At 64.6% G+C, this 13,327-nt stretch overlaps 1 protein-coding gene across 1 annotated transcript in view; it reads left to right on the plus strand.

Moving 5' to 3' along the window:
* The first annotated feature begins 1,035 nt into the window (after positions 1–1,035).
* LOC140385657 (unconventional myosin-X-like) overlaps positions 1,036–13,327 on the plus strand; it is a 91,051-nt gene continuing 78,759 nt past the window's right edge. The window contains exons 1-2 of the mRNA XM_072468039.1: positions 1,036–1,080; positions 1,221–1,344. Coding sequence (XP_072324140.1) covers positions 1,036–1,080; positions 1,221–1,344 — 169 coding nt within the window. The remainder of the gene's footprint in view (positions 1,081–1,220; positions 1,345–13,327) is intronic.

Consider the following 13,327-nt stretch of genomic DNA (forward strand, 5'->3'; position numbering starts at 1 on the left):
TCGGTGGCACGGATGTACAGGTCAAATCGCTGCCTGTAGAGCTTCCAGTTGGTGCCTAGGTTCCCCGTGACTTGCATCGGCTGCGGTTTGCCGGTGTGGTCCATGTCCAGAATGGCAGGTTAGTAGGCAGGTATCGATCCACTCCTGTACCATGTGGTGTTGGGTGTTCTGACACACAGATGAGCCAACACAGTTGCATATGGTACAACACTTCTTTATTTAAACTCACTATTTACAACTTGGTCTTTGCACTCTGCACGTGGGGGGCTCCCTGCTTGTGGTGTTTCAACAGCTCTTTCTTGTTTCCTTCTCCCCAGACCTACTGACCTCCAGGTGTCGTGCTCGTGCTTTTTATGTGGTTGGTGTTCTTGTCTGTGATTGGTTGTGGTGTTGTGTACTCTGATTTGCCTGTTAGTGTGTCCATCATGATGTGTGTGTTTGAATATCATGACAAGCGTGTCTGTGAGAGCGTGTCGTGAGAGCGGTGTCTGTGAGAGCGTGTCTGTGAGAGCGTGTCTGTGAGAGCGTGTCTGTGTGAGCGTGTCTGTGTGGGTGTCTGTGAGAGCGTGTCTGTGTGAGTGTGTCTGTGTGAGCGTGTCTGAGTGAGCGTGTCTGTGTGAGCGTGTCTGTGGTGAGCGTGTCTGTGTGAGCGTGTCTGTGTGAGAGCGCGTGTGTGTCCATTTCCCGTTTCGGTTATTTTTCCTTTATTATTTTATCCCCAAAATCAGGATTTGTTTGCCCCGCCCTAATTGCGGCATTTCTGGGGGGGGGGGGGGGGGGGGGGGAGGGGGGGGGGGGCAATTAAAACTTAGCCCCATTGCTGTGGGTCTGGATCACGTGTAGGCCCGGGCCGGGTAAGGACGGCAGATTTCCTTCGCTGAAGGACATTAGTGACCCAGATGGGTTTTTAACGATAATCGGCAATGGTTTCATGGTCACCGTTACTGAGACTAACTTTCGATTTAATTGATTTAAATTCCGCCAGTTGTGACGATGGGATTGGACACAGCTGGGTCTCTGGGTTACTCGCGCACGATGGCATCATCCCCACTCCGTGTGACCCTGGCTCGTGTTCGGGACGTTTGTCTGTGTTGGGTGTGTATGATCCAGTTTGATTTGTTGAATGAGTTACTGGAACTTGGGGAGGTCTAGTCTCGGGAATATTTCACTTCCATCTGTTTTGATTAAAAGCCGAGAATAAACTTGTTTTAATCTTTCAGGAGAACAGCTCAAATTCAGAGATTGTGGATGAGACGTACAGAAGGAACCCAATTCTCCGCTACACCCAGCACCCCCTACATTCCCCCCTGCTGCCGTTACTATACGGAGATATTAACCTGAACTGTGAGTACCCGCACCCCCCAGCACCCCCCCCCAGCACCCCCTCCCAACCCCCTCAGCACCCCCCCAGCACCCCCTCCCAACGCCTCAGCACCCCCCCAGCACCCCCCTCCCAACCCCCCAGCACCCCCCTCCCAACCCCCCCAGCACCCCCTCCCAACCCCCCCAGCACCCCCTCCCAACCCCCCAGCACCCCCCTCCCAGCACCCCTTCCCAACGCCTCAGCACCCCCCCCCAGCACCCCCCTCCCAACCCCCCAGCACTCCCTCCCAACCCCCCAGCACCCCCCCCCAGCACCCCCCCCTCCCAGCACCCCCCCCCAGCACCCCCCCTCCCAGCACCCTCCCAGCACCCCCCCCAGCACCCCCCTCCCCAACACCCCCCCTCCCAGCACCCCCCCAGCACACGACCCCCAGCCCACCCTCCCCAGCACCCCCTCTGTTTTCGTGACTATACGGAGATATTAACCTGAACTGAGAACCGCTCAACACTGTCAAGCATTTAATAAATCTTTCAGAGGACACTAGCTCCGACAATCGGAGATATCAGACAGCAGGAGGCCCTTCAGTCCGTCGTGCCTGTGTTAGCCCACTGGAACTTTCCCAATTTGACTCTTTCCTCCTGCCAATTCGGCATTTCAAATATTTACCCAACTCCTCCACCCCCACCCCCTTCCTCCCTCCCCCCTCCCCCCCGCTTCCTCCACCCCCCACCCCCTTCCTCCCTCACCCCTCACCCCGCTTCCTCCACCCCCCCACCCCCTTCCTCCCTCACCCCTCCCCCCCGCTTCCTCCACCCCCCACCCCCTTCCTCCCTCACCCCTCTCCCTCCACCCCTACCCCCCTCCCCCCCGCTTCCCCCCACCCCCTTCCTCCCTCACCCCTCACCCCGCTTCCTCCACCCCCCCACCCCCTTCCTCCCCTCACCCCTCCCCCCCGCTTCCTCCACCCCCCACCCCCTTCCTCCCTCACCCCTCTCCCTCCACCCCTACCCCCCTCCCCCCCGCTTCCCCCACCCCCCTTCCTCCCTCACCCTCCCCCGCTTCATCCACCCCCCAGCCCCTTCCTCCCTCACCCCTCCCCCCGCTTCCTCCACCCCCCACCGTCTTCCTCCCTCACCCCTACCCCCGCTCCCTCCACCCCACTACCTTCCTTTCCCCCCTTCCCCCCGTCCCTCCTCCTCCTCCCATACCCCCCTCCCCCTGTTCCCTCCCACAAGTCCCGAAAGACGTGCTGTTGGGTGAATTGGACATTCTGAATTCTCCCTGAGTGACCCGAACAGGCGCCGGAGTGTGGCGACTAGGGGCTTTTCACAGTAACTTCATTGCAGTGTTAATGTAAGCCTACTTGTGACAATAAAGATTATTATTAAAGGTGGGATTATTGCTGAGGAAGAGGCGGAGCCCCAGGAGGAAGGATACATTTGAAGAATTGGAATTCAATGAGGAATGCGGTGTGGGCGACAGACTGCGGTGTGGGTGGCAGACTGCGGTGTAGACAGCAGACTGCGGTGTGGGTGGCAGACTGCGGTGTGGGTGGCAGACTGCGGTGTGGGTGACAGACTGCGGTGTGGGTGGCAGACTGCGGTGTAGACAGCAGACTGCGGTGTGGGTGACAGACTGCGGTGTGGGCGACAGACTGCGGTGTGGTGGCAGACTGCGGTGTGGGTGGCAGACTGCGGTGTAGACAGCAGACTGCGGTGTGGGTGACAGACTGCGGTGTGGGCGGCAGACTGCGGTGTGGGTGGCAGACTGCGGTGTAGACAGCAGACTGCGGTGTGGGTGGCAGACTGCGGTGTGGGTGGCAGACTGCGGTGTGGGTGACAGACTGCGGTGTGGGTGGCAGACTGCGGTGTGGGTGACAGACTGCGGTGTGGGTGACAGACTGCGGTGTGGGTGACAGACTGCGGTGTGGGCGGCAGACTGCGGTGTGGGGCGGCAGACTGCGGTGTGGGTGGCAGACTGCGGTGTGGGTGACAGACTGCGGTGTGGGTGGCAGACAGACTGCGGTGTGGGCGACAGACTGCGGTGTGGGCGACAGACTGCGGTGTGGGTGGCAGGACTGCGGTGTGGGTGGCAGACTGCGGTGTGGGTGACAGACTGCGGTGTGGGTGGCAGACTGCGGTGTGGGTGGCAGACAGACTGCGGTGTGGGTGGCAGACAGACTGCGGTGTGGGTGGCAGACTGCGGTGTGGGTGACAGACTGCGGTGTGGGTGGCAGACTGCGGTGTGGGCGGCAGACTGCGGTGTGGGTGGCAGACTGCGGTGTGGGGTGGCAGACAGACTGCGGTGTGGGTGGCAGACAGACTGCGGTGTGGGTGACAGACTGCGGTGTGGGTGGCAGACTGCGGTGTGGGCGGCAGACTGCGGTGTGGGTGGCAGACTGCGGTGTGGGTGACAGACTGCGGTGTGGGTGACAGACTGCGGTGTGGGTGACAGACTGCGGTGTGGGTGGCAGACTGCGGTGTGGGTGACAGACTGCGGTGTGGGAGACAGACTGCGGTGTGGGGTGACAGACTGCGGTGTGGGTGGCAGACTGCGGTGTGGGTGACAGACTGCGGTGTGGGTGGCAGACTGCGGTGTGGGTGACAGACTGCGGTGTGGGTGACAGACTGCGGTGTGGGTGGCAGACAGACTGCGGTGTGGGCGGCAGACAGACTGCGGTGTGGGTGGCAGACTGCGGTGTGGGTGGCAGACAGACTGCGGTGTGGGTGGCAGACTGGGGTGTGGGTGACAGACTGCGGTGTGGGTGGCAGACAGACTGCGGTGTGGGTGGCAGACTGCGGGTGTGGGCGGCAGACTGCGGTGTGGGTGGCAGACAGACTGCGGTGTGGGTGACAGACTGCGGTGTGGGTGACAGACAGACTGCGGTGTGGGTGACAGACTGCGGTGTGGGTGACAGACTGCGGTGTGGGTGACAGACAGACTGCGGTGTGGGTGGCAGACAGACTGCGGTGTGGGTGGCAGACTGCGGTGTGGGTGGCAGACAGACTGCGGTGTGGGTGGCAGACAGACTGCGGTGTGGGTGGCAGACAGACTGCGGTGTGGGTGACAGACAGACTGCGGTGTGGGCGACAGACTGCGGTGTGGGTGGCAGACTGCGGTGTGGGTGACAGACTGCGGTGTGGGTGGCAGACTGCGGTGTGGGTGGCAGACAGGACTGCGGTGTGGGTGGCAGACTGCGGTTGTGGGCGACAGACTGCGGTGTGGGTGGCAGACTGCGGTGTGGGTGGCAGACTGGGGTGTGGGTGACAGACTGCGGTGTGGGTGGCAGACAGACTGCGGTGTGGGTGGCAGACTGCGGTGTGGGCGGCAAGACTGCGGTGTGGGTGGCAGACAGACTGCGGTGTGGGTGACAGACTGCGGTGTGGGTGACAGACAGACTGCGGTGTGGGTGACAGACTGCGGTGTGGGTGACAGACTGCGGTGTGGGTGACCAGACAGACTGCGGTGTGGGTGGCAGACAGACTGCGGTGTGGTGGCAGACTGCGGTGTGGGTGGCAGACAGACTGCGGTGTGGGTGGCAGACAGACTGCGGTGTGGGTGGCAGACAGACTGCGGTGTGGGTGACAGACAGACTGCGGTCGTGGGCGACCAGACTGCGGTGTGGGTGGCAGACTGCGGTGTGGGTGACAGACTGCGGTGTGGGTGGCAGACTGCGGTTGTGGGTGGCAGACAGACTGCGGTGTGGGTGGCAGACTGCGGTGTGGGCGACAGACTGCGGTGTGGGTGGCAGACTGCGGTGTGGGTGGCAGACTGCGGTGTGGGTGACAGACTGCGGTGTGGGTGGCAGACAGACTGCGGTGTGGGTGGCAGACTGCGGTGTGGGCGGCAGACTGCGGTGTGGGTGGCAGACAGACTGCGGTGTGGGTGACAGACTGCGGTGTGGGTGGCAGACTGCGGTGTGGGTGGCAGACTGCGGTGTGGGTGACAGACTGCGGTGTGGGTGGCAGACTGCGGTGTGGGTGACAGACTGCGGTGTGGGCGGCAGACAGACTGCGGTGTGGGTGGCAGACAGACTGCGGTGTGGGCGGCAGACTGCGGTGTGGGTGGCAGACAGACTGTGGTGTGGGTGGCAGACTGCGGTGTGGGTGACAGACTGCGGTGTGGGTGGCAGACAGACTGCGGTGTGGGTGGCAGACTGCGGTGTGGGTGACAGACAGACTGCGGTGTGGGTGACAGACAGACTGCGGTGTGGGTGACAGACTGCGGTGTGGGGTGGCAGACAGACTGCGGTGTGGGTGGCAGACTGCGGTGTGGGTGGCAGACTGCGGTGTGGGTGACAGACTGCGGTGTGGGTGGCAGACTGCGGTGTGGGTGGCAGACTGCGGTGTGGGTGACAGACTGCGGTGTGGGTGGCAGACAGACTGCGGTGTGGGTGACAGACTGCGGTGTGGGTGACAGACTGCGGTGTGGGTGGCAGACTGCGGTGTGGGTGGCAGACTGCGGTGTGGGTGACAGACTGCGGTGTGGGCGGCAGACTGCGGTGTGGGTGACAGACTGCGGTGTGGGCGGCAGACTGCGGTGTGGGTGGCAGACAGACTGCGGTGTGGGTGGCAGACTGCGGTGTGGGTGACAGACTGCGGTGTGGGTGGCAGACTGCGGTGTGGGTGGCAGACTGCGGTGTGGGTGGCAGACTGCGGTGTGGGTGACAGACTGCGGTGTGGGTGACAGACAGACTGCGGTGTGGGTGGCAGACTGCGGTGTGGGTGACAGACTGCGGTGTGGGTGACAGACAGACTGCGGTGTGGGTGACAGACTGCGGTGTGGGGCGACAGACTGCGGTGTGGGCGGCAGACAGACTGCGGTGTGGGTGACAGACTGCGGTGTGGGTGGCAGACTGCGGTGTGGGTGACAGACTGCGGTGTGGGTGACAGACAGACTGCGGTGTGGGTGACAGACTGCGGTGTGGGTGACAGACTGCGGTGTGGGTGACAGACTGCGGTGTGGGTGACAGACAGACTGCGGTGTGGGTGACAGACTGCGGTGTGGGTGACAGACTGCGGTGTGGGTGGCAGACTGCGGTGTGGGCGGCAGACTGCGGTGTGGGTGGCAGACTGCGGTGTGGGTGGCAGACTGCGGTGTGGGTGGCAGACAGACTGCGGTGTGGGTGACAGACTGCGGTGTGGGTGGGAGACAGACTGCGGTGTGGGTGGCAGACTGCGGTGTGGGTGGCAGACAGACTGCGGTGTGGGTGGCAGACTGCGGTGTGGGTGGCAGACAGACTGCGGTGTGGGTGACAGACTGCGGTGTGGGTGGCAGACTGCGGTGTGGGTGGCAGACAGACTGCGGTGTGGGTGACAGACAGACTGCGGTGTGGGAGACAGACTGCGGTGTGGGTGGCAGACAGACTGCGGTGTGGGTGGCAGACTGCGGTGTGGGTGGCAGACAGACTGCGGTGTGGGTGGCAGACAGACTGCGGTGTGGGTGGCAGACAGACTGCGGGGTGGGTGACAGACAGACTGCGGTGTGGGTGGCAGACTGCGGTGTGGGTGGCAGACAGACTGCGGTGTGGGTGGCAGACTGCGGTGTGGGTGGCAGACAGACTGCGGTGTGGGTGGCAGACTGCGGTGTGGGTGGCAGACAGACTGCGGTGTGGGTGGCAGACAGACTGCGGTGTGGGTGGCAGACAGACTGCGGGGTGGGTGACAGACAGACTGCGGTGTGGGTGGCAGACTGCGGTGTGGGTGGCAGACAGACTGCGGTGTGGGTGGCAGACTGCGGTGTGGGTGGCAGACAGACTGCGGTGTGGGTGGCAGACTGCGGTGTGGCAGACAGACTGCGGTGTGGGTGGCAGACAGACTGCGGTGTGGACGGCAGACTGCGGTGTGGGTGGCAGACTGCGGTGTGGGTGACAGACAGACTGCGGTGTGGGTGGCAGACTGCGGTGTGGGTGACAGACTGCGGTGTGGGTGGCAGACTGCGGTGTGGGTGGCAGACTGCGGTGTGGGTGGCAGACAGACTGCGGTGTGGGTGGCAGACTGCGGTGTGGGCGGCAGACTGCGGTGTGGGTGGCAGACAGACTGCGGTGTGGGCGGCAGACAGACTGCGGTGTGGGTGGCAGACTGCGGTGTGGGTGGCAGACTGCGGTGTGGGTGGCAGACTGCGGTGTGGGTGACAGACTGCGGTGTGGGTGGCAGACTGCGGTGTGGGTGACAGACTGCGGTGTGGGTGACAGACTGCGGTGTGGGTGACAGACTGCGGTGTGGGTGACAGACAGACTGCGGTGTGGGTGGCAGACTGCGGTGTGGGTGACAGACAGACTGCAGTGTGGGCGGCAGACTGCGGTGTGGGTGGCAGACTGCGGTGTGGGTGGCAGACTGCGGTGTGGGTGGCAGACTGCGGTGTGGGTGACAGACTGCGGTGTGGGTGGCAGACTGCGGTGTGGGTGACAGACTGCGGTGTGGGTGGCAGACTGCGGTGTGGGTGGCAGACAGACTGCGGTGTGGGTGACAGACAGACTGCAGTGTGGGTGGCAGACTGCGGTGTGGGTGGCAGACTGCGGTGTGGGTGACAGACTGCGGTGTGGGTGGCAGACTGCGGTGTGGGTGACAGACAGACTGCAGTGTGGGTGGCAGACTGCGGTGTGGGTGACAGACTGCGGTGTGGGTGACAGACAGACTGCAGTGTGGGTGGCAGACTGCGGTGTGGGTGACAGACTGCGGTGTGGGTGACAGACTGCGGTGTGGGTGACAGACTGCGGTGTGGGTGGCAGACTGCGGTGTGGGCGGCAGACTGCGGTGTGGGTGACAGACTGCGGTGTGGGTGGCAGACTGCGGTGTGGGTGGCAGACTGCGGTGTGGGTGGCAGACAGACTGCGGTGTGGGTGGCAGACAGACTGCGGTGTGGGTGACAGACTGCGGTGTGGGCGGCAGACAGACTGCGGTGTGGGTGGCAGACTGGGGTGTGGGCGGCAGACTGCGGTGTGGGTGACAGACAGACTGCGGTGTGGGTGGCAGACTGCGGTGTGGGCGGCAGACTGCGGTGTGGGTGGCAGACTGCGGTGTGGGTGACAGACTGCGGTGTGGGTGACAGACAGACTGCGGTGTGGGTGGCAGACTGCGGTGTGGGCGGCAGACTGCGGTGTGGGTGGCAGACTGCGGTGTGGGTGGCAGACTGCGGTGTGGGCGGCAGACTGCGGTGTGGGCGGCAGACTGCGGTGTGGGTGACAGACAGACTGCGGTGTGGGTGGCAGACTGCGGTGTGGGCGGCAGACTGCGGTGTGGGTGGCAGACTGCGGTGTGGGTGGCAGACTGCGGTGTGGGTGGCAGACTGCGGTGTGGGTGGCAGACTGCGGTGTGGGTGGCAGACTGCGGTGTGGGCGGCAGACTGCGGTGTGGGTGGCAGACAGACTGCGGTGTGGGTGACAGACTGCGGTGTGGGTGGCAGACAGACTGCGGTGTGGGCGGCAGACTGCGGTGTGGGTGGCAGACAGACTGCGGTGTGGGCGGCAGACTGCGGTGTGGGTGGCACACTGCGGTGTGGGCGGCAGACTGCGGTGTGGGTGGCAGACAGACTGCGGTGTGGGTGACAGACTGCGGTGTGGGTGGCAGACTGCGGTGTGGGTGGCAGACAGACTGCGGTGTGGGTGACAGACAGACTGCGGTGTGGGCGGCAGACTGCGGTGTGGGTGACAGACTGCGGTGTGGGTGGCAGACTGCGGTGTGGGTGGCAGACAGACTGCGGTGTGGGTGACAGACTGCGGTGTGGGTGACAGACTGCGGTGTGGGTGACAGACTGCGGTGTGGGTGGCAGACAGACTGCGGTGTGGGTGACAGACTGCGGTGTGGGTGGCAGACAGACTGCGGTGTGGGCGGCAGACTGCGGTGTGGGTGACAGACTGCGGTGTGGGTGACAGACTGCGGTGTGGGTGGCAGACTGCGGTGTGGGTGACAGACTGCGGTGTGGGTGACAGACTGCGGTGTGGGTGACAGACAGACTGCGGTGTGGGTGACAGACTGCGGTGTGGGCGGCAGACTGCGGTGTGGGTGGCAGACAGACTGCAGTGTGGGTGGCAGACTGCGGTGTGGGCGGCAGACTGCGGTGTGGGTGGCAGACAGACTGCGGTGTGGGTGACAGACTGCGGTGTGGGTGGCAGACTGCGGTGTGGGTGGCAGACTGCGGTGTGGGTGGCAGACAGACTGCGGTGTGGGTGACAGACTGCGGTGTGGGTGGCAGACTGCGGTGTGGGTGACAGACTGCGGTGTGGGCGGCAGACTGCGGTGTGGGTGACAGACAGACTGCGGTGTGGGTGGCAGACTGCGGTGTGGGTGACAGACTGCGGTGTGGGTGGCAGACTGCGGTGTGGGTGGCAGACTGCGGTGTGGGTGACAGACAGACTGCGGTGTGGGTGACAGACTGCGGTGTGGGTGACAGACTGCGGTGTGGGTGACAGACTGCGGTGTGGGTGGCAGACAGACTGCGGTGTGGGTGACAGACTGCGGTGTGGGTGGCAGACAGACTGCGGTGTGGGCGGCAGACTGCGGTGTGGGTGGCAGACAGACTGCGGTGTGGGTGACAGACAGACTGCGGTGTGGGTGGCAGACTGCGGTGTGGGTGGCAGACAGACTGCGGTGTGGGTGGCAGACTGCGGTGTGGGTGACAGACTGCGGTGTGGGTGACAGACTGCGGTGTGGGTGGCAGGACAGACTGCAGTGTGGGTGGCAGACTGCGGTGTGGGTGGCAGACTGCGGTGTGGGTGACAGACTGCGGTGTGGGTGGCAGACTGCGGTGTGGGTGGCAGACTGCGGTGTGGCAGACAGACTGCGGTGTGGGTGACAGACTGCGGTGTGGGTGGCAGACTGCGGTGTGGGTGACAGACTGCGGTGTGGGCGGCAGACTGCGGTGTGGGTGACAGACAGACTGCGGTGTGGGTGGCAGACTGCGGTGTGGGTGACAGACTGCGGTGTGGGTGGCAGACTGCGGTGTGGGTGGCAGACTGCGGTGTGGGTGACAGACAGACTGCGGTGTGGGTGGCAGACTGCGGTGTGGGTGGCAGACTGCGGTGTGGGTGACAGACAGACTGCAGTGTGGGTGGCAGACTGCGGTGTGGGTGGCAGACTGCGGTGTGGGTGACAGACTGCGGTGTGGGTGGCAGACTGCGGTGTGGGTGACAGACTGCGGTGTGGGTGACAGACTGCGGTGTGGGCGGCAGACTGCGGTGTGGGTGACAGACTGCAGTGTGGGTGGCAGACAGACTGCGGTGTGGGTGGCAGACTGCGGTGTGGGTGGCAGACAGACTGCGGTGTGGGTGGCAGACTGCGGTGTGGGTGACAGACTGCGGTGTGGGTGACAGACTGCGGTGTGGGTGACAGACTGCGGTGTGGGTGACAGACTGCAGTGTGGGTGGCAGACAGACTGCGGTGTGGGTGGCAGACTGCGGTGTGGGTGACAGACAGACTGCAGTGTGGGTGGCAGACTGCGGTGTGGGTGACAGACTGCGGTGTGGGTGACAGACAGACTGCAGTGTGGGTGGCAGACTGCGGTGTGGGTGGCAGACTGCGGTGTGGGTGGCAGACTGCGGTGTGGGTGGCAGACTGCGGTGTGGGTGACAGACAGACTGCAGTGTGGGTGGCAGACTGCGGTGTGGGTGACAGACTGCGGTGTGGGTGGCAGACTGCGGTGTGGGTGACAGACTGCGGTGTGGGTGACAGACTGCAGTGTGGGTGGCAGACTGCGGTGTGGGTGGCAGACTGCGGTGTGGGTGGCAGACTGCGGTGTGGGTGGCAGACTGCGGTGTGGGTGGCAGACTGCGGTGTGGGTGGCAGACTGCGGTGTGGGTGACAGACTGCGGTGTGGGTGACAGACTGCGGTGTGGGTGACAGACTGCGGTGTGGGTGGCAGACTGCGGTGTGGGCGGCAGACTGCGGTGTGGGTGACAGACTGCGGTGTGGGTGGCAGACTGCGGTGTGGGTGGCAGACTGCGGTGTGGGTGGCAGACAGACTGCGGTGTGGGTGGCAGACAGACTGCGGTGTGGGTGACAGACTGCGGTGTGGGCGGCAGACAGACTGCGGTGTGGGTGGCAGACTGGGGTGTGGGTGACAGACTGCGGTGTGGGTGGCAGACAGACTGCGGTGTGGGTGGCAGACTGCGGTGTGGGCGGCAGACTGCGGTGTGGGCGGCAGACTGCGGTGTGGGTGACAGACAGACTGCGGTGTGGGTGGCAGACTGCGGTGTGGGCGGCAGACTGCGGTGTGGGTGGCAGACTGCGGTGTGGGTGACAGACTGCGGTGTGGGTGACAGACAGACTGCGGTGTGGGTGGCAGACTGCGGTGTGGGCGGCAGACTGCGGTGTGGGTGGGCAGACTGCGGTGTGGGTGGCAGACTGCGGTGTGGGCGGCAGACTGCGGTGTGGGCGGCAGACTGCGGTGTGGGTGACAGACAGACTGCGGTGTGGGTGGCAGACTGCGGTGTGGGCGGCAGACTGCGGTGTGGGTGGCAGACTGCGGTGTGGGTGGCAGACTGCGGTGTGGGTGGCAGACTGCGGTGTGGGTGGCAGGACTGCGGTGTGGGTGGCAGACAGACTGCGGTGGGTGGCAGACTGCGGTGTGGGCGGCAGACTGCGGTGTGGGTGGCAGACAGACTGCGGTGTGGGTGACAGACTGCGGTGTGGGTGGCAGACAGACTGCGGTGTGGGTGGCAGACTGCGGTGTGGGTGGCAGACTGCGGTGTGGGTGGCAGACTGCGGTGTGGGTGGCAGACAGACTGCGGTGTGGGTGGCAGACTGCGGTGTGGGCGGCAGACTGCGGTGTGGGCGGCAGACAGACTGCGGTGTGGGTGACAGACTGCGGTGTGGGCGGCAGACTGCGGTGTGGGTGACAGACTGCGGTGTGGGTGGCAGACAGACTGCGGTGTGGGTGGCAGACTGCGGTGTGGGTGGCAGACTGCGGTGTGGGTGGCAGACAGACTGCGGTGTGGGTGGCAGACTGCGGTGTGGGTGGCAGACTGCGGTGTGGGTGACAGACTGCGGTGTGGGTGGCAGACAGACTGCGGTGTGGGTGGCAGACTGCGGTGTGGGTGGCAGACTGCGGTGTGGGTGGCAGACTGCGGTGTGGGTGGCAGACAGACTGCGGTGTGGGTGGCAGACTGCGGTGTGGGGTGGCAGACAGACTGCGGTGTGGGTGACAGACTGCGGTGTGGGCGGCAGACTGCGGTGTGGGTGACAGACCTGCGGTGTGGGTGACAGACTGCGGTGTGGGTGGCAGACTGCGGTGTGGGCGACAGACTGCGGTGTGGGTGGCAGACTGCGGTGTGGGCGGCAGACTGCGGTGTGGGTGGCAGACTGCGGTGTGGGTGGCAGACAGACTGCGGTGTGGGTGACAGACTGCGGTGTGGGTGGCAGACTGCGGTGTGGGTGGCAGACTGCGGTGTGGGTGGCAGACTGCGGTGTGGGTGGCAGACTGCGGTGTGGGCGGCAGACTGCGGTGTGGGTGGCAGACTGCGGTGTGGGTGACAGACTGCGGTGTGGGTGGCAGACTGCGGTGTGGGCGGCAGACTGCGGTGTGGGTGGCAGACTGCGGTGTGGGTGGCAGACTGCGGTGTGGGTGGCAGACTGCGGTGTGGGTGACAGACTGCGGTGTGGGTGGCAGACTGCGGTGTGGGTGGCAGACAGACTGCGGTGTGGGTGACAGACTGCGGTGTGGGCGGCAGACTGCGGTGTGGGTGGCAGACAGACTGCGGTGTGGGTGACAGACTGCGGTGTGGGTGGCAGACTGCGGTGTGGGTGACAGACTGCGGTGTGGGTGGCAGACTGCGGTGTGGGCGGCAGACTGCGGTGTGGGTGGCAGACTGCGGTGTGGGTGGCAGACTGCGGTGTGGGTGGCAGACTGCGGTGTGGGTGGCAGACTGCGGTGTGGGTGGCAGACAGACTGCGGTGTGGGCGGCAGACTGCGGTGTGGGCGGCAGACTGCGGTGTGGGTGGCAGACAGACTGCGGTGTGGGTGGCAGACTGCGGTGTGGGTGACAGACTGCGGTGTGGGTGACAGACT

This window comes from Scyliorhinus torazame, chromosome 2 (assembly GCF_047496885.1).
Source record: "Scyliorhinus torazame isolate Kashiwa2021f chromosome 2, sScyTor2.1, whole genome shotgun sequence".
NCBI classification, from domain to species: Eukaryota; Metazoa; Chordata; class Chondrichthyes; order Carcharhiniformes; family Scyliorhinidae; genus Scyliorhinus; species Scyliorhinus torazame.